General features: G+C 40.7%; 1 protein-coding gene across 1 annotated transcript; it reads left to right on the top strand.

Moving 5' to 3' along the window:
- Positions 1 to 13,276: 13,276 nt before the first annotated feature.
- RBBP7 (RB binding protein 7, chromatin remodeling factor) lies at positions 13,277 to 21,202 on the top strand. Its single transcript, XM_057419542.1, has 12 exons — positions 13,277 to 13,353; positions 13,599 to 13,743; positions 15,617 to 15,759; positions 15,878 to 16,051; positions 16,323 to 16,438; positions 17,036 to 17,196; positions 17,602 to 17,728; positions 17,818 to 17,895; positions 18,492 to 18,568; positions 19,013 to 19,070; positions 19,819 to 19,929; positions 20,689 to 21,202. Exons 1-12 carry the CDS (start codon positions 13,338 to 13,340, stop codon positions 20,755 to 20,757), a joined length of 1,275 nt encoding a protein of 424 aa, XP_057275525.1. The 5' UTR covers positions 13,277 to 13,337; the 3' UTR covers positions 20,758 to 21,202.
- Positions 21,203 to 21,432: the final 230 nt, after the last annotated feature.

Genomic DNA, 21,432 nt, shown 5'->3' with positions numbered 1-21,432 from the left:
CACTGTGAAGAATTTTGCTCACAGTGATTCAGCTGCAGTCTTGTTAGCAGCTTTAGCATCAGCAGTGCTGCCATCAGAAACCTCAGGAGCAAGAATAACTGACATGATATTGAAAGTAATGCAAAGCTGTTGACAAATACAGCTCTTATTACCACTGACTGTGCTAAGTCAGGATGGAAAACTTCCCACAGCTTCCTTGGTACAAGCATGAGTGCAAAGTCATCCCTTGGGTTTTCAGACTGTCTGGTTGAAGCAGAGAATGCTATGGGAGCCTACTGAGTGTTGCTACCTGGCAATGTTCCCACACTAAAAATGCAGTGGAAGATAAGTGCTATTTTTTGGGGACGAGTTTTCCTCCTCAGTTTTCTGTGGATTTTATGCTGTGCATATATAATGCTGAATGGGAAGTATAGCACCTCTTTTCACTTAAGCTCAAAACTTCATTGGTCTGGTGCCTTTTTGTTGGTGAATGCTTCTGCTTCTAGCTATGTTTCTGTGAAGGTGTTTGATGGCCTTAGCATGCTATCAATTAGAATGTGTTAAATCCTGTGAAAGTCGCATTTACACATTTTTTTACCTCTCATTGAGAATGACTGAATTTATGGGACAAAAAAAAAAAATAGCACCTATTAAATTTTGGAATCAGTGAACTTCTAGACTTGCATTCTTCACACAGTTTTCTAACTTAACATTTTGAAAGCCACATTTCAAGGCAAAAATCAAATAGTATCTTCTTTTCAATACAGTGGAAAAGCCAAACTTCTCTTAAATTGTCTCCCAAGTGACTAATGGCCATACTTCTGGAACAGATGCAAGTGAGCAGCTTGTCTATTCTGAACACCCTTATCAGCACTTCCAGGGAGTCTGTAATGGATGACAAAAAGCTGTGGTACAGTAATTACTGTCATGACCGACTAGAATTCCTAGGCTTGTGTGATTTTTCATTTAAGAAATAGTTGCAGTGATTTAAGATGTTGCCAAACCTTCCTCCCCCTCCCTGCCCAGCCCCAGTTATCTTTTCCAAACCTCTTACAAGTAATCTTTAAGTGTTCCTAAGCCAATATCATATGAAATCTGGAAGCTCAGCATCAACTGCCTTTCACAGTAATTTGGGTTCTGTTACTAGACTAGCAGATTTCACATCAAACTGGCTGAAGGACCATTTTACTTTACTGCTTCAACAGAGGAAAATGTGATTGCATTCACCTCTAGCAAAAGGACAAAAGCAAAGAGTGGGTCAATAACAATTTGCATCATTGCATTTATTTCTTTACTGAATGTGTATCTAAGACCTAAACTTGCAAAACCAAAGGGAATAAATGCAGTTAAACTCTGCAGCTGATCACTGTTAGTTACTGCACCAACATTTTCTTAAGTGCTCTGTAATTTTAGTGACTACTAGCTCTTTGCAAGCCACTTTAATAAACCTAATCAAATAAAGTAATAGTTTGTAAGAGTCATCAAAGAAATACTACTCCCTTTGGATACACAGTCCTTTATTACTTGGATAGATGCATTTGCTGAAGACAGAGCTCCACTAGACTGATTCAAGCCAGGACAACAAATTTCATCTTCCAGATGACAAAATATCAAAGAAAAAAGAAAAAAAATTTCATAGAACTAGAATGGTTTGGGTTGGAGGGGACCTTAAAGCTCATCCAGTCCCAACCCCCCTCCTACAGTTAGGGACACCTCCCACTGGATCAGGCTGCTCAAAGCCCCATCCAGCCTGCCCCTGAACACTGCCAGGGCTGGGGCAGCCACAGCTCCTCTGGGCAATCTGTTCCAGTGCCTCACCACAGTCACAGTAAAGAACATCTTCCTTGTATCTGATCTAAAGCTACCCTCTTTCAGCTTAAAACCATTTCCATTTGTCCTGTCACTACATGCCCTTGTAAGAAGTCACTCTCCAGAGTGATAATTAATGTTCAAATGACACTATTGAGGTAATGCCCTGGAGAGAAACTCTGTCACGCAGCACAAGGATTTCTGGGGCCATACCCCCAGATCCTCAATACTCAAGTACTCTTAAATGTACTGCAAGATTCTTTACAATGAATGGTGGAAAAACTTTTTAGCCATTACAGCGTATAAAGCCATGTAACAGAAATACTAGTATTTGCCTGGATGGAAATGTGCATACAAAAGCACCAGAAGAAACAATGGAGCAAAGGAGCAAAGCTGTATCACAGTGGAACAGCCATTGTTCCTCCTGTTATCTCAGCAATAAAACAGACTATAATCATAACAATATGTGAGATGAAGAAGCAAACAGAATGGGCAGCAACCTTGTTGAAGGATTATAAAAGATAAAATAAACAAGGTTGTAAGGCAAAAAGATTGCCCTATAATAACTATTGACTCCTAAAGACTATAAAAACCTGTCCAAACCCTATTTTTTGCTGCTGGTGGAAAGAAACCTAAGACATGTAATGAGGACTTGAAAACTATTTGTTGTGTTGCCATCCATATGATATAGAGGTGATCCTGGCAAAATTGCTTGGGTGTGCATGCATCATAGTGCTTGCGAGTATGTGAACATCAGAGACTGAATCAACTTCTTTAGCAGATTGTAAATTAAAATCATGTTCTGCCTGTCTAAAATCTTGTATTGTCTTTTGTTGCACTAGCAACCTACATGGACTGTGTATCTCTTCTTTGTGTAATACTGTGTTATGGATTTAAGTAATGGGTTTGTTGTTCCCTTGAGCAGAATGGCTCAGAAATTCTGATTCTGTTCTCACAACACTTCATTCAGCAATTTCAAATGTGGGTAATCCTAGACGAATGGAGGTTTTCCAATGTAAACAGCAAGATAAACTTAGTTAATTGTCTTGAAAGTGAAATCTGGTAAGTTTGTATGGAAATACATGGCATGATTGCTTATGTAGAGTAAGAGTTGGCTCTGCTAACTGTTGCTCCCTTGCAAATCAATATTCTGAATTGCTCTGACCAGTTCAGATGATTCTGTCATACAGCTGTGTATGGCAAAATGTCTGTACAAATAGCTGAGGACATGAATTCCTGTGTTCTTCATGCTTTGCTTTCTTCTAGGTCAGACCACTTGAGTTAAAAACTTCTGTACAACTAGAGATAACCATTCTTGGGTGAACAGGAATTCACAGGCAATATTCAGTAAAGTAATACACAGAAGAGTCTGGTTAGAGGGGGTACAGCCACTTTGTGTTGCTCAGGGGTCCAGGATAGACAGAGATGACATTATCACAGTAGTGATTCTGGTGATACTGTTACTGATGAAAGCCATTATAGTCTATATTTAATATGAAATGCTTGCACTTGATTTAGCTCATGGGAAGGATAAATTTCACATTTTTAAGCTTTTTCTTTCATTTAATTTGTCTTTGCTTTGTCAAAACAAGGAGTTGCTTCATTTGCATGTCCCTAAGTAAAAGAACACCCCTTAACATTCAATTAAAGGTGCTGAAGGATAGAGAGTCCCTGGATATACCTGAACCCCCTTGCCATAACTAGGGGGGGTTACAAACCGTAACTGGGAACATTATGAGAAACTACATCTTTTAGCTATGGGAGCTGTGTTTCTTCCACGTTCCTTTGCTTGTTCTTTCCACAGTTGATTCTTTTTGGGGAAGAAATTGGCAACATTGGTGGAAATCAATGCGCACACACACACAAAGATATTTCATATCTTTAAAAAAATATACCCAATTGCTCACTTCCACAGAACTCCACAACACTTGCTGGTATAAGGCTTAGTCAGGTATACCTTCACCCAGCTGCAGGCACAGATTTATTCTGAGTGCTTCTAGCCTTTACTTTCCCATGAAAAAATCAGTTTGCAGCATGCTGTAACCCCTAGCTATATTTCAGCATTATTCTATGCAATAAACCAAAGGTTAGTTGCTATACAGTGTATTTACTGACATTTGTGAGGAGTCTCCTCTGTTTCTTTGCTCTTAGCTCAGCAGCAACAAGCGTGCCAAAAAGAGTTTGGGTTTTTTCTCTTTTAACACGAATTCTGTCTGCTAGTTAGGATTTCTTAAGTAATCAGACATGACTCTGTGAGCAGGAGTCTGGTCCAAGATCCATTGGAAATCTGTGCCTTATGCAGAAAGATTACCTAGTAGGCATTATCAAGGTCCTGCTGCATTCTAAACACAAAGAAATGGGAATTTTGAATAGTATTGCACTTTCCTATATGGCATCAGCTCCCAAACCAGCTTGCTGCCAAGCACTTGCTAGTCTTTGGTGGCAGCAGCTGATTGCTTGCTTTCCTCTGAGACAGTAGCTGCTATAGCACTTCTTCAGGCTTCCTGCAAGCTGCCATCATCCCAGAAAAAAAGGGGCAAGCTCATGGCTGAGAAAAAATGGCACTGTGGCATATTGCCACATGCTGCCCTAACCCACTCAGAACAGATATTTACACAGGCTTAATTTTGTATTGTTGTATGAGCACCATACTTAATGCCATTACAGGTTGCTCAGAGAAATAATTCTCAAATATAATGCATTTTGAAGTTTCTATTCTATTAAAACTGAGGGGTTTCATGCTCATAGCACATTTTTAAAGTCCTTTTAAGAATGAATTACAAGTATGACCTGACACTTGGGTTCTGTGCTTTTAATTTTAGCAACTTTTTTTTTTTTTCTGCTATTAAGTTCCTATGTTACACTTATTTATATTGTACTGCAAAGGTTTTGTTGAATAAATGTGCCTGGCATTTGTGGCGACAGGTCGTGAAATTTATTGTCCTTCATTCTTGTAGGAGTTGAGTCCCAGTGAAACTGGGATTCTTCTGTGACTACCCTCTCTGACCACCATCTCACACATATATAAGCCTGAAGACACAGAACTACAGGAGAGGCTGTGGATGGCTGTACCAGTCCAAGTAAAGTCTAAGGTCAAAAATAGGCTTCACCTCTCTGGCGCCCTCCTTTCTTCAGTGGATGATTGTGAGAGTGTGCTATGTTTCCCTTTAACAACTTCTGGTAAATTCTTCCCTTCCCTCTCCATGAGCATGGAGACAGGGGAATGTTGCCACACTTCTGCCCACCACCTCATCTCTTTGTGCTCCACGTTACCAGAATATTTCTCTTCTGAACTCTTCCGTAGGTTCTGAAAATGTGCTAGGCCTTAATAAAACACATACAAGATCAACAGTATAGGTATTTCCATTGTGGAGCCAAGCAAGTGGGGAGGAGAGACTGATGAATGACTCTATGGTCACACATGGGAAAGAGGGAAAAGTGTTTCCAAATGTTCTGTTAAAATCTGTAACATATTTTTAAAAATTCTCACATTTCAAGTCAAAATCCCCTAAGAGAGAATATGTGACCTTCACTATCTTTAACTGTTTGTTTCCATACATGCCACTGCCAAAATGCTGAGTAGGCATTTGAGATTCACCTTTAATACGCCATTTCAGCTGACAAGATGCTTCCTGTGAATCTCAAAACTTTGTCCTGAAATAGGTGCAATTTCACTGCAAATACTAAGCATAGGATATACCGCTACCTGAGCAAATGCCACTGAGGCATTATAGATGATATCAGCATACATAAGAAATATAAGCAAAAAGCACCTGAAAGTTTATCAAATAGCTGTATTCCTTAAAAAAAATAAAAAGAAGCAAGCTAAATTATTTCTACAATAGCAAGTAGCACCATGCAACAGCAGTGGATCTCCAGAGTAAAGCAATTGGTTTTGAGGACCTTGACTTCATTCTAAATATATTAGTGTGTGTGTGGTTAATTATTTATATTATTTCTGGCCTGGTTCTGTGTGTTTGACCCCCTCATTGGCAGCTGGAACATATTTCTGATTTAGTTTGACTCAAAAAGAACCCAGTTCACGTACTCTATGGCCAGTCTGCAGTGTAAACCAATGTGCGCTAAGTGGAGACAATTAGGTTTGCTTCAAAACTTCACTTCTGATCCAAACTAAAATGCTAATGTTAACCCCAAAAGACTTACAATCAGGGTTGTGGACCAACTCCTCTGGAAGGTAAACTAAACTGAAAAAAAAATATCTGAAAAGTTCTCTGCCCCTTTTGTACCTACTTGCTTGTTTCACCTGAGCACTGTTCTCCCGTAGAGATTCACAAAGTCATTTTGGGCCTCTTTCAAACTCTCTTTCTATATTATCTCTCCTACTAGGCAGGTTGCAACCATGAGAACTGTTTCTTTTGCCCACCAATAATTGTCTCCTTGAAGAGTCCCATCTTCCTGTATCCAACTGTTTTATTCTCAAAATCTAAGAGTAAAACAGATATTCAAGCCAATAACTGACATCTTCCTATGGTGTCTGTAGAGTGCTGACAGAATCAGGCACTGACCTGTGACTGCAGTAAGCAGCTGTAACGGTAACACATAACAAATAACAAAGCCATCCTGACATCCAATATACTGCATCTGTGTCACTCTTCCAGAAAAGAAACCAGGTTATTCACACCCTCCTTAAGTTCCCATGTGCATGGGTTTTCAAAGTCAGAGTAGCCAAAAATGACTTCTCACACAGAAATATGTTAACATGGAGTCTGTACTTGTCCTAAGCTTCAGCAAAAAAGAAGGTCCTTCTTAAGAAAGAAGGCAGAGGTGTTAAGAGTCCCTGCTTTACTGTTCCCCCAATGTACCTCACAGCAGAGACTAAATGAAAACATAAAACAATAAATCCAAATGTTAGCATTCCAGGCATGTGGCTAGAAATCTGAGCTAGGATTAGCAGTCAGCAGTTCTGATTCCCTAAATCACTTTGGCCAAGTTGCTTAGGCCCTGTTTACATTAGATTTCCAGCTGTATGGAGAAATAGTTCAAATATAAAAGCTTAGATTTCTATAAAGCCCCTAGTGTTAGGGATTTCCTCAGTTGATGGATGCTGAATCTCAGACACTTTTTTAAGTGGCTTTCTGCAGTATCTCAAATCACAAGATGCTTTTAAAATTCAGGTTTTATTTAATTTGATCCAGTTATGCTGCCTCTCAGCAAAGCAGCAGTTTTGTTAAAACCTTCTTCCTTTCAGAAACCTCTTTGAAGAATATTTTAAATGCATGTCAAATAAAGTCTCAGTGGTGTCCCATAATACTGGGAGTCCCTGTACTCATATTTAGCTCAGTTGTTTCCCACTGAAGTCCTAGTTATGTATCACATTTATACCAGTAACTAAGTAGAAATTTTAAAGCTTTCGTCCCATGCCAGCAAAGGAAAGCATGTGAAGGAAGTTTTCACATTCTTTTTCAGTTTCCTCATCTGCAGAAGACAGACAAGTGGCAGAGAGAAGCTACTATACTACCTGGCTGCTCAGAGAACTGAACACTCCAGATTAGCAATAAAAAGCTAATACTCTTGATTTGCATGATCATCTCACAATTGGTGCAAACTAATCTGCAACCAGATGAATGGAGCCATCCCTGCCCTTGCCATTTGCCATGTGCTCCCCATCATGCCAGGTTTAAGACCAGGAAGACATGCAGTGAGTATGTTCAACTTGATCACCTGGCTGAAAACCTTCTCTGCTAAAAAAATATAAATCAGCTAGGCTGGGAATCTGATTCAGCTTCGCACTGGCCACAGGAATGTCAGCACTGACACAAGGGCAGGGGGAGTAGAGTGGCTAGCAAGAGGGAGGAGCAGGTCTTCTGCTGTTAGTAGCATTATGACTTTAGACTCGCTTACGCTGTTCATAAAAACGTACTCTGAAATGCATTGCAAAATGGCATTAACAGCATGAGGAACTCTAAACTGGCCCACAGGGAATGTAAGACAGACTACTAATTGCAGAACAAGTACAGTTCTGACCTGACAGACCAGTGCTGCTATCTTTCTTTTCTCCCATTTCTGAACACACGGCTTTGCAGCCTCAGCTGCAGACACCACCATGAGTAGCTAGCATATACAGCAGCTGGGTACTCCGAAGACACTTGGGTACCACCAGTTTTAGAACTGACTGCAGAAACGTAAGCAGGCACCAGCCTGGTCTCAGCAGATCTTCTATCTGCCTTTTCCTTCTTCCCTTACATGATGTTCCTGACACACGGTGAATCCGTGGTTAATTTGGCCCTAGCCTTTGCCTCCCAAAGGAAAAAGCTGTACACCCATCTGACATAACGCCTGTCCGTTACTATATACTCTGTGCAATAGTGTAGTTCTCAGTATTCACAACACTTGGAAAGAAGCATATAAAATTCAAGATCTCTAGAGCTTCCAAAGACAGCTCCAGAGAGTGTTCTGCCATGATGGCAGAGTAAATCAAACAAAACGAACAAAAATCTTCATTACCACAGAAAATGATCAGTGAGCTAAAACAGCCTGGCAGAGTTCCTGTCTCTGTGGATTCACCTCTGAGATCTCCAGAACCTTGAAGCTAATGCTGTTATTGTTTCGAGTCTCAAAAGAGTAAGAGTGAAGAACAAAGAAAGAAACCATATGGTGACCTCAGCGAAGTCTCTGAAAGAGAAGGCCTGGCAGCTCAGGTGGGGAGAGATTAGAAGGCAAGAGCAGAGATCACTTTCCTTCACTGAATACTTGTAGAGGCTTTAAAGCCCTGGAGGGAAAGATGAAGAGGAAATGGATTATCTCCCTTTCACCTTCTTTGGCACAGAACGTTTAGACTTCCTTGTGCTTCACAGTGCTTCAGCACATCGAGAGCAGTAGTTTGCCTCAACTCCTTTCCACATAACTGAAAACAGCAGCTTCTGGATTACAGACTCCTCTGATTCCTGTGACCCAGACACAGGAGTGGAACTACCCCATTCCCGCTCCCCAAGATTCTGCTCTGAGATCACAAGGAGGGAGACCAGGGCAGCAAGCAATGAGGAACTCCACTGAGCCAAATGCTGGAAGTTTCAGAAGTCAGATGTCTTCTTCCATTTTATTGAAAATCCCCCTGCTGGCAATCATGTAAGCATTCATACTTTTAGAAAACAGATTGTTTGTTGTGCAAACTTGCATGTCTGTTACTTCTATCAAAAAGCCAAAGGATTTTAAGTGAAGCAAAACATTCCCTGCCATTTCTTTTAATATCCCTACAGGTCTGCAAACTCCACATATGGGCAATAATCTGTCCAGGCCAGCAGGCTACAGAACTATAGCAGGCTATATAATGAAAGCACATCTGACATCCTCTTGGAAATGTATAGCATGCAAACTCGCACATATTGCAGCACTATTTCATAAGATGGCCTGTTAAAAACTACTCACATATTCCCCTGCCCCTCAATAATTCCACCAGTTCCACTAATCTGTACAAAATTAATAAAAGTGTACCAAGCCAGTTACATAAATGTTCATATCAATATCTCAAACAATTTGTCTGCCTTCTATATGGAATTATTGAAAATAAGCATAGAAAATGCTAAGCAAATGCTGCATAGCACAGGAACAGCTCAGCCAGCCTAAGTGTTGAGGGAATGCTGCTGTGTCCATGGCAAGCAACAAAAAAGTGTTTAGCAGGGTTGGGTTTATTAGTCTGGGCTTAGTGTAGCACTAACGTTATTCTGGGAGAGGAAGGGAGGGGCTTTGTTATATCAAAACAGGCTTTGTTTGTACGTTCCAACATGAACATATTCTACATCAAATATAAACCACTGTCTATTCCTGAATACTGAAGGAAGGCACAAGGCTGCTATAAGATTACTTCTCATTTGCAGCACAAATCTGCAGTACAACCAGTACCATCTACAGTGGTTAACTGAAAGCATCACAGTGCTGGTTATCCAAAACAAGTGGATCATTAGTTCCCACTACAGCACCCAAATAGCAGAAACAATGCTATCTCTAAGGTGCAAGAGGAGTATTTGTCTACACTGCTGGATATAACTCGAGTGAGTCATGCCTTCTCCTAAGCACTGACTATAAATGTACTTTATTCCTTGCAAAGTATCATGGCTATGCAGCATACATATGTTGAACATCAGGATAAAACACAGCCAAGCCGATTTAGAAGTGAACTGTCAGAGACATGCTGTCATTAGACAAATCCCAAACTGCATGTCACAGAGAACAAGAAAGTCCAAGATGATGCGACACTGCTACAGCTCAAGGTTTTCCATGACAGCGGGGTATTGGTTAGGTGTGATTTATACTGGGGAGGTAATAATTGCTAGGTAAATACAAACAAAAATTGGATGAGCAGTGGGGAAAATAAACATGGACACATTTCAAGAAATTGTGAATGGATGCTTGCTTCAATTAAACCGACGTGTGCTTTTCTTACCTGCCTGTTTGATGAAAAGGATTTATTCCAAACAAGCTGCTGAAACTATGGAATGACAGCAAATATATTAGAGAATAATAAATGCTGAGGCTGCTACTTTACTTTTCCAATAGGTAGTTCTGAGGTTTGTGCAAACTTAATTTTATTTAAACAGTTTTCTGACTGAAATGGTCATTCCCAGTAATACCTACACCTACTTGCTGAGCTGTGCTATGAACATCCATCAGCTCTGCATAACGTATGAGACAGAAGCATTGGCAAGCCAGCTAATTCTTTGCAGGGTAATAAATCAGCATACATGTCTTCAAGCTGAAAATTAATAAGTGCATATAATTCTTCATAAGTATATCTGGCGCTTTGAAGCACAATGCAGCACATACAATTGAGGATGCAGGAGACATTTTTTTTTACTGAAACGAAAATGCAGTATTTCATGCTTAGGTTTGAAAGAAGTATAGCTTAATAAAATAAAGCTTACAATTCAAGTCACTCTTTTACTTCAAAACTAATTTATTGCACATTTTACACATCCTGCAAGTGATGAACAATGGCCTTGGATAATTACTTTCCTTACAAAGTGTGGGAATCAAAGGATATGTTTTAGATGTGTGGTCACAGATATGACCGTGCTGATGAATTGCAAATAACCAGCCTGAGAGCTGATGATGTGCCTTCTTTGATAGCTGTACTGTTTATAAATTCTCTTTTCCAGGATGAGTAAAGCACTTAATAACAGGATTTTTGGTGCATGCATTTAAATTAAAAGAAAGTGTGGCTGTGTGCAAGTATAGTTGCTAACAAGGAGAAGAGAACTGTGGTCACTTACCAGCTATTTTGACATCTATTTGTGACAGGTTTTGTCCACTGCAGCTAGTACTAGTCCTGGCAGCCTGTGAAGACTCTAACTCAATTTGCAGATGCTACAGAGTGCAATAATTCATGGAGCAAAATCCCTCTCTTCACTTGTAATTCAGCCAAGCCCTACCTGACATCATTGGAGGATAATTTTGTGTATTGTTTTCCAAAACTAATTCACTCTCCCCCCATCGTTTTCCAGGTTAAGCTGTGGCAGCAGATACTGCTGTTCACAGCAAAAGCTACAAAAAATATCCCACCCAAACACTCACACAGACTTCATCTTTCAAGGGGCCATGTAATCACCCTTCAGTGAGAGCTACCTGAAGGTCACTTAAAGCCAGGAAGCCTGACAGAGATTTTCCGTTATCCAGTATCTGAGGTTTAAGTAACGCATGCTCTGTAACACTGCACAGACTCTGAAAGGTTCAGTCTTCACCCTCCAACATTTTAGGAAGGCTTCAGCACTTCGTAGAAGTAGACACATACTTGGCAGCAAATACCAAAACAACTAGCATGCATTGCCAAAGGCAAGCTGGTAACACATCTGGTATGATCAAGGCTCTGTGTCTGTGTTAACACACTCACTCCTGCACTCTTGTGTCGCAGATGATTTTGCAGCTTCTGATTAATTTAAGAGGATTCTCATTTTGAATAAGCCATGCATAGCTTTAATTCCCATTTGTGCAGGTTTAAGGAGAAGATTCATATATAGTTATTTAACTTCACCAAAAATATTTTTTCAACAGTCTGGCCAAAAGAGCAACGATTCATTAGGAAAGGCTTCCTGTTTGAGGAGCTGGGTGCTGACCTCAGCTTTCTTCCCTGATTCTCACGCTACAGCCTTTGGCTGCCATTACCAGCCTCTCACTCTCCAGCCTCTCCTCAACATAAACATTTGCCATAACTGGATTCTTTGTCTGCAAAACTGGAGTCCAGACCATAGAAGGCTCAGCCCATGAAGAGTGTCCTCACAGAGGGAAATGAAAAACACTGGCTCTTATCAGCTGCGTTTCACTCTCTCCTGCCACTATCTCTAGCTGAGCATGGTGAGCTTCACTACAGAGCTAATTTCTTCCCCTTCTGAGACTTGAGGCACGTGTGCTTTAGTGATACGAGATTCCTCTCGCTGAGTTTAATACTGAAGCAGGAATTCATCTTAAGACTGTAAGTCACAACATGATAGGAAAACCAACGCAATTCAGAGCCAAAAAGTTCCTTTGTATCTTTAAGGGGATTTGAGAATCTAACCTGATTCCTGCCTCTGTTCCCATTACAGGCTGTTACCTGTAGCAAGCACTGTTTATTTAAGCTGAACACAAAGCAGTTACATTAAATGGTCTTTCGGTAGTGATAGCTGAACAAGAGAACAGAAATGCTGGGCTGGCATGGTGGTAAAGCTGTATTTTGATTTGTATGTGACTGCTTAAATGAAGCTGTCACCACAGTAGTCAGACAATACCACCGACACTATTAGACAAAAAACAGAATGTAGAAGGCTGATTTTATATGGCTTTATGAGATATTATGTGGATTCCGCATCTCTGGAAGTGTTCAAGGCCAGGCTGGAAGAGGCTTTGAGCAACCTGGTCTAGTGGAAGGTGTCCCTGCTCATGGCAGGGGGGTTGGAACTGGATCATCTTTAAGGTCCCTTAAACCCAAACCGTTCTGTGATTCTATGACTGAGGGTTCAATAATGCAATGCAATGTCTTCCATGCCCTGACTGCAACTAACAGTTCAAACATTAATTTCCTCTAGAAAATTAAGCAACATTGTTCTCTTCAGCACATTGCAGAGAAACAGCAACTGGTCACCTGTGTCCTCTATAGCCTTTTTACCTTCAGATTTCCCGTTGAAAAGCGGGACTAATCTAAGTAGTATCGTTCAGGGTTTATTAGCTCACACTACAGGAACCTCAGCAGCGCTGCTTTACCTACAGCGCCCCCTCGCGGTAGCAGCGCGGCCAGGCCCCCATGCCTCTAATGAGCCCGCAACCCCGCACCCTTGCGGCCGCCCACCGCCACCGCCTCCGCCTCCTCCTCCTCCTCGCACCCTTCTCTCCGCTCCGCCCCGTAAACGCTCACTGCCCTCCGCGCGCTCCATTGGCTGTCGCGGTGGGCGGTGGTGCTGCGGGAAGCGCAGACGGCGCATGCGCGGTGGCGTGAGGCGCGGGTTGGAAGCCGGGTGTCCCGCGCGTGGCGGGGCTCCCGCCGGCGGGGTCTGCCTTCCTCCGCCTCTTATTCCCCCTTCAACGCCGTTAGCCGCCGCTTCCCGCCCTGCGTCACACCCAAAATGGCGAGCAAGGAAGGTAGGAGACCCCCGCTCCCTGCGGAGACCCTCCTCGTGCTTCCTCTCCAAGGAGCTTCCGACCGGATGGTAGTGAGGGAGGGCCGTTGCTCCCGGTGGCCTCCCCTTCGGGACCCAGTCTCCTACCCCTTCCCCGCCCTGGTGTAGCCGCGGCCCGTGTCGGCAGGCTCTTCTCGCCCTCTCCGCGCCGCGGTTCAGCGGCGGAAGGCGCCGAGCGCCTGGTTCATTTCTCTTTCCCACCCGCAGCGCTGGAGGACACGGTGGAGGAGCGCGTTATTAGTGAGGAGTACAAGATCTGGAAGAAGAACACCCCCTTCTTGTACGATCTGGTGATGACACATGCACTGGAGTGGCCCAGCCTCACCGTGCAGTGGTTACCTGATGTGACCAGGTGAGAGAAAGGGGAGAGAGGCCTGGAAGGCACAGGGCTTAGCTGCTGATTTGCTCACTTTGCAAAGCAGGAGGAGCTGAGGCTCTGTGCAATAGCTTGTTCCACTGCTCTTTCTGTCTCTCTTAACCATGGTAATTTAAGGATAAAGACCACACAAGATGAGAATAATTTGTGTTAGACACCTCCTTGTGAGCTTATAACTATTTTGCTCGTTTGGGTATGCAGAAGCTATGAAGGAAAAAGTTACAAGCTGATACTTTACCAAAGCTTAGCATAGCAGAAGATGTTGTGAGGTGTGAGGAGAGAAATCTCAATTTATTGGTATGAGACATAACACCTTCCTGTAGTTACAGCTGATCAGAGAAATTTGTGTATTAAATCGGCTTTTTCTTGAAGCCTGGTTTTCCTCATGTGCACTATAGATTACTGATTTGTAAAAACTATAGTATGTGCCCTTTTTTGTTTAAGTCTGGACTTTTTTAAGAGGATACTGTTCTAAGACTGGTGCTTCACATCCTGGTTCTGTCCCTGGCTTGCTGATGACTTCACATATTTTAATTTTCCCATTCTTCCACCTCTCCCAAAAAATTATGGTCTCACTGGTTAATTTCTTAAAGAATAGTGAAGGTGGGGATAGATTCTGTTCATATGACAGCTATTTTGATTATTGCAGTAACCACTCAGTGCTCCATTGAGGTAGCGGACAAAGACCAGATCCCTCATGTTGTTGTAAACTGGATACAGCTAGGTTTTAAAGTACCTTGTTCGTAAAGTTTGTGCAATAATCAGAGGATGGTTTCTTTCCTCTTTAAAAATTCCATCGTACAAGTGTGAGGTTGTACTTGGTGGTTAGATGATCCCTTCAGAATGTTTGGGGAAGATGTTGAGAGATGCGAGCTAACTAGTTGTGGCATGGAGAAAATGAACTGGGGATTTGAGGGTGTGGAGCCCTTATGAGGAACACTTCTGCTTGCCTCATATTTTGCAGATTGACTTAATATTCAGTTTAAAACCTGGTATTTCCAATAATATCTCCAGTGTCAAAATATATATGCCATTAAAGGCAAGGACTGTCTCTTTGTATGGCACCTGACATGATGGGACATCTGTTCCTGATGCAAGTAAGTGTGTGTGCATTGTGTGTTTTGTTTCATTTCATATTTTTCTTTCCCCCTCAACATGTACGATGATGCATTGGAAGTGGTGTAGTAATACCTGTGGTAATACAGTGGTATATGATTGCCTAAGTGATTCCTGTTTGTTTGGATTCAGACATGTAATGAGTTTGCTGCTTTCAAGAATGCAGAAACTGCTTGGTTTTGACTGTTCACACTTTTTCCTTTCAGAGATAAATGGCGCTGTGCATCCAGTCTTTCGCGTATTACTAATTGTTGCAGTTAACCACCAGAAGAGAAATTTCTAATTAGCTAGGATTTGTACAGTTTAAAAATGAGCTTCTGAAATAAAATAACAACTGTTAAAAGCTTCTAAGAGAAGTAACTAAAATAGGTTGCCAATTGTCCTCAGTATTTGTTTTATAGAAAGTAGTATTGATTGTTTTCTAAATACTGTGTGACTGCCTTGGGAATTAAAGACAGAAGTAGTTATTAATGTCACCTTTAACTACATACAAATTGTTAATTGTCCCTTTTACTGACTCACTCTAGCCTTGCTGGTTGTATCTTTGGCTTGCTTAAGTCAGGGTCAAGTTCAATTTGTTGCACAAGTCTCTTGCAGCAAAAGAAAGGATCTCTTACCTGAGTCTCTGTTTCCTAGCTCTCTGAAGAAGTTTTGACCCTGAGTGATATTAAAGCCAGCAAACTTCTGGAACTGAGCATGTAATTTTATTCCATGCATTTATTATCCTAAACAGGCCAGAAGGAAAGGATTATGCTCTACATTGGCTGGTTTTGGGAACACACACATCTGATGAACAGAACCACCTGGTTGTTGCAAGAGTCCAGATTCCCAATGATGATCAGTTTGATACTGCGCAGTATGACAGTGAGAAAGGAGGTGGGCATGCATGAGTTACCAGATGATGTTTCTTGGAGTAGGGAGGATGGCACAAAATGCTGTTTTACCTGTTTAAAATGGCTGGTGTGATAAACTGACCTTCTTCTGACAAATTTAGAGTTTGGAGGCTTTGGATCTGTGACTGGCAAAATTGAAACAGAGATTAAAATTAACCATGAAGGTGAAGTGAACCGTGCTCGTTACATGCCACAGAATCCCTGCATCATTGCTACAAAAACACCATCTGCTGATGTGTTGGTATTTGACTACACTAAACATCCTTCAAAATCAGGTGGGTCACACTTCTTGAAGTTAGGCAAAATGCCTCTTGTCATTAAGAGGTAAACTTGTATTTAACTGTCATTAGGAGAAGAGGTGATGGGCTCTGTAACCCAAATGAGAGGGACCATATCTTTGAAGACTTTAACTGCCTGGTTATGCTCAATGTCATAAGAGAATCTTGATACAAGCAGCAACAGAAACAAAGTTCTTGAATGATAATAATGCTTTTGGGGATTGATGTGCAAGGTGAAGCTAAATGGAAAGTATTTTCTGTCTTTCAGACCCAAGTGGAGAGTGTAATCCTGACCTTAGATTAAGAGGGCACCAGAAGGAAGGCTATGGCTTATCCTGGAACTCAAATTTGAGTGGACATCTTCTCAGCGCATCAGATGATCATGTAAAAAACACATCTTTTATTCTGGTTTAAAACAAACAAACACAACAACCAACCCCTCTTAATTTATGCTGTAATAGATAATTGGAGAAAAACTGGGTTAGTGTAGCTGTATATTGTTATGGTAGGAAGTTCTCACATATTGTAATAATATTTATAAAGGCTGTTAGTTGACTTTAGGCTGTAATCAACAACCAGTTTTTGTAATGTTCTTAATGAGATAAGAACAGAATGTTTTTATGGTTGTCTGCTGGAAGAAATTGTTGTGTAGCAACCCTTTAAACTGGCTTGGGTCTTAGACTATAAGTTAGTAAGATTGTCAAAGATAATTGAACTAATAGCTTATAGATATCTTTGGGCTTTAAAAGTGTGAATTGCTTTTGTGACCTTATAAATAATCCTTGTGCCTTGAATTCACGCAAAACTGATTAAGAACTTGGCTCGCTTCTCACTTTTGGCATATTGAGTGTTCCTTTTCAAAGACAAGAAACTGTTTCAGGAGTGTCATCTCTGTTTATATGGAGCATGTGATTATTCGTTTTTTTTGAAAGATAATACAGTCACAGTCATGTAACAATAGAATATGCCTCTTATTTACAGACTGTGTGTTTATGGGATATAAGTGCTGGACCAAAAGAAGGCAAAATTGTTGATGCAAAAGCGATCTTTACTGGGCACTCTGCAGTGGTTGAGGATGTGGCATGGCATTTGCTTCATGAATCTCTGTTTGGATCTGTGGCAGATGATCAGAAGCTCATGATGTAAGTTGGGGTTAAGCAGTTTTTGGATGGTGTCTGCTGTCAGGCAATCCAGAGCTTTTGGGGGGAAAAAATCTGAATTCTGGAATGACCTCATTTAACTCTTCAGTGCAGTAATGCTGCAGTCACTGAAATCTGCATGTCATTTAATGTGTTTGCACCATTTGAAAATAAAATGTGATTAATACGTATGTCAGCTTCCTGGTACCGACTGCTCATGTATAACAGATACAAAATACTGACAGGTTATGGAATAAAAACTGCAGCTTTAGACTAAGGCTGAGTAATAGCACAGTCTCTTAAACTAATGTGTAGTGAAAAAGAACCTCCTGCGAAAACTTAATATTTTTTCACTCTTGCTCTCTCCTCCCTGCCCCATGCCCTTACCCAAATCCTTCATTGCAACAGTTGGGACACAAGATCTAATACCACGTCCAAGCCAAGTCATTCTGTAGATGCTCATACAGCCGAGGTCAACTGTCTGTCCTTCAATCCTTACAGCGAGTTCATTCTAGCAACTGGTTCTGCTGACAAGGTTTTTACTTGTGTATACTTTAAATTCATGAGTATTCTAGATGATAGCTCTATAGTCATTATAGTAAAATTTCTTGTTACCTTTCTCAGACAGTGGCTCTGTGGGATCTTCGAAACTTAAAATTGAAACTCCATTCTTTCGAGTCTCATAAAGATGAAATTTTTCAGGTGGGTAAACTTTTCTCACAAGCTGTAAACAAAAATACAAGAGTACTGACATGAACAAGATCAAGTAGATTTTCATATGGTGACCAAACACAATAAATAAGTCTGCTAAATATTAAATAGTAAATTTTGGTTCAACAAGTACAGACACTACCACACAGTTTCTTACAGCCTTTTCTCACTTGACTCTGAAGCAAGTAGTCAACAACTGATTGCTAAAAAGATACTAGGGGTTTGCAGGTGCTGTCAGTACAGGTAGAAGATTTTTCTAAAATGTCTTTCTGTAGAGAGGACTTGGTTTAAATTTAGTATTGTGAACTCTGCCTATTCAGTAGGTGCAAGTAACAGTGAATTTTAGACAATCAAACTTCATAATAGAGTATATCTCTAACAGTGAAGTAAGGCTGGCTATTCAACTTGAGAAATCTTTGAGACTTTAAAGCACTCTGTTGGCACTACAGGATATTTTTTTGTGCTGTAAGGAAATGATTAATTCAGTATAGTTACTAAAAACTGGTGGCCAGTTACCTGGTGATGGTCATTCAGGATATGCTTTAGGAATCAGTAACTGGTCCAGTCAACATTTTTTCTTTCAACAGGTTCACTGGTCTCCTCATAATGAAACAATTCTTGCATCAAGTGGTACTGATCGTCGGCTTAATGTATGGGATCTAAGGTGAAGAGCAGTTCCTTTCTTTCAGTATATATAAACACATGGTAAAAAGGCTGCAGACATGCTTTATTTGGTAGGCTTGATTTGTACTGTTCTCTAGCCTGCCTTGCTTGCTTATCTCATACCTGGTCTTGCAGGTATACAGTTGAAGCAGCACAGTACTTAAATTGTTACTTCTCTGTGAGGTTTTCTTGTTGATGAGTTGTTTTCTATTGTCTTTGGTGAAAAGTGATTTCTGCCTCCCTGTGCTTCACAAGTTAGATTCTCTTTCAGTGTTGGTAGTGCCAAACAGCTGATGACTTATACCTGAGGCTTACAGTTACTTGACAGTGAGAAAAAACAATAGCAAAAGCAAATACTGGAGAAACAGGCTAGGAAGTGTCGAGTTAAATTGATGTAGGATGCAATTTTATTTATTAATAAAAAGTATAAACTATTTTCTTACAGTAAAATTGGTGAAGAGCAGTCTGCAGAGGATGCAGAAGATGGGCCTCCTGAGCTGCTGGTATGCTGCTCTTCAGGTTGCAGTCTGCTGACATGCTGTGTGGTAGTAGGATGCGTTATGACTGTGCTACTAAATCTGCAGCGGTTCATAAATCTTTCCACCTTCCTGGTTTTCAGTCCATTACTCTAACTTGCAGTAGTCTTCCTCTGTTCCATTTGGACTGGATTTTTATTTTTTTTCAAAGCTGTCTTGGACATGATTTGCACATACTCATTGCTGAACATATTTACAGTTTGGCCATGTGCTTGTTTGTACTCTAACTAAATGTCTGTAAAGCCAAGGCCTCCAATTGTTTATTTTGAAATAGACCTGTTAGGTCCCCCATAGCTAACCTTACTGATGTAGAGTGCAAAGACTTATGTTTTGGTTTGCTTCCTTAGGAAACAAATAATTAAAAATGCTTACAGTTCAGTTTTCCTATTTCCTCCATAACTGTGTAAGTGCTCATGTAATTAGATAAGGTAATGGAAATATGGCTGGATTTCATAGCCCAACCTTATGTGAAGTGGCACTGTTCTGAGGATGTTAGCCAGTTGTTGCTATAATATGAACTGTTGTCTTAACCACACTTGCAGCAATTGTATCGGCATCCCACACCTTTGTCTGTGTTGTGAATCTCTAGTAGCAGGTTTTTGTTCTTTGTATAGTCATTAGCATGACATTTGGCTTCTGAATCCTGGGGTTTAACAGATTTCTCTCTGAAGAAGCATGTGATGTGGTTTACGTGGTTTCTTTTTTTTTTTTACAGTTTATTCATGGAGGACACACTGCCAAAATTTCGGACTTCAGTTGGAATCCTAATGAGCCTTGGGTGATCTGTTCTGTATCGGAAGACAACATAATGCAGATATGGCAAATGGTGAGTGTCGCAGCAGCTTGTTCTTCTTAGGGCAGCCTGTGCCTTCAGTGACTGAAAGTAGCCCGTCCCCTGTACTTCCTACACTGTTTGATTGGAAAGTAAGAGTTTCAAAAGAAAACAGACTAAGCCAACCTGAATAAATACAGCTGCTGCTAATTCTTGACTCCCAGGTCCTAGGTACTAGTTTAAAATAAATGTGGCAGTTGCAAACTTATATCCAATACTAGCCAAGACTTGTTCTTACCCCAGCTTCCCACATGCTCACTGTGAAGCAAGATGCCATTTACCGCTCCAGTTAGTTCATATTACTTTACATTACAGGAGTTTGATCAGTTATCTTACAAATGTGGAATAAAGTCATTTGGGAATAATCTAAGTTAGGAAAAAAAAAGTAACAGACTTCAGCGTACATCACAGGTCAGGTTTCCAGTTTTTAGACCTGTTCTTTAACTTGTTTTGTGTGTTCAGACTGAGGTTGATACATGTCCGAGTAAAACGTCTGTAGTAAGGCTAATGTAGTTAAATGGCGAATGCTTCTGCTGTAGAAATAAAATGGTACCTGAAGACAGCTGCTGAAGTCTGGCCACTGTGTACACATCTTTAATTTGTCTGCCCCTAAGAAAAGGCAGGGAGAAGGTCTCTTTAAGGCAGGAGTGATGCCTATGCTGCCTTGCTATTACCGTTTTTTTTTCTGTATAAAGTGTAGAAGACTGCTTAAAACCCATTGTGTTTACCACTTTTAATATCTTGTGTCTTTAGGCAGAAAACATTTACAATGATGAAGAGCCAGATATAGCAGCAGCCGAACTGGAGGGTCAAGGAACATGATTTTTCTTCCTTAAGGAAATACTGGTTGTTACATAGTAATGTAATTTGACTACTGTATACATGGGGGAGGGGGGGAGAAAAACAAACCAAAATCAACCCAAGCACGGGGCAAAAGCATTGCATCTGATCGGGAATATTCTTTATTGGGCACAAAAACTTTGTATAGCCAAGTTGCCATGGGATACCCTTGGTTATTTGGGCACTTGGAGCAATTGTATACTGTACAGCAATTAGCTTTTAGGGAAAATAAGGATGACTTAATACCTAGGTCTGTATATTTTTAAAGAAACTTGTGGGTTCTTGTAAATAAAACAGTCAAATCCTCACTTGTCCCACACGCAAAGTGCAATGAAGAAATAGTTTTTATTAAATATGTAGAAAGAACTTTTCACTTTTACACAACACTTTTGGATTGGCTTTGCATAAATAAAATTTATTAAATGAAGTGTTTGGTGTGTTTAATGTCCATTGACACATGGTGAATGCCATCCCACCTGAATATAATTGAATTTCTGCATGGGTATAGAGATCTGTAGGTTTTTGTAACTTAGCCCACACTTAAGGGTCTGGGGAGATGAGAGTTGTCTTGATGTGAACAACTTGGAAATTTGAATCCTTTACAAACAGAATGGGCATAGAAGGAGGTTTGGGGAATGCATGGAGAATGACCTATGA

Source organism: Pezoporus wallicus, unplaced genomic scaffold, assembly GCF_028554395.1.
Source record: "Pezoporus wallicus isolate ANWC-B61680 ecotype Strahan unplaced genomic scaffold, APGP_CSIRO_Pwel_v1 contig_5767, whole genome shotgun sequence".
NCBI classification, from domain to species: Eukaryota; Metazoa; Chordata; class Aves; order Psittaciformes; family Psittacidae; genus Pezoporus; species Pezoporus wallicus.
The sequence above is the reverse complement of the archived record's forward strand: the minus strand, read 5'-3'. Positions and strand labels throughout refer to the sequence as shown.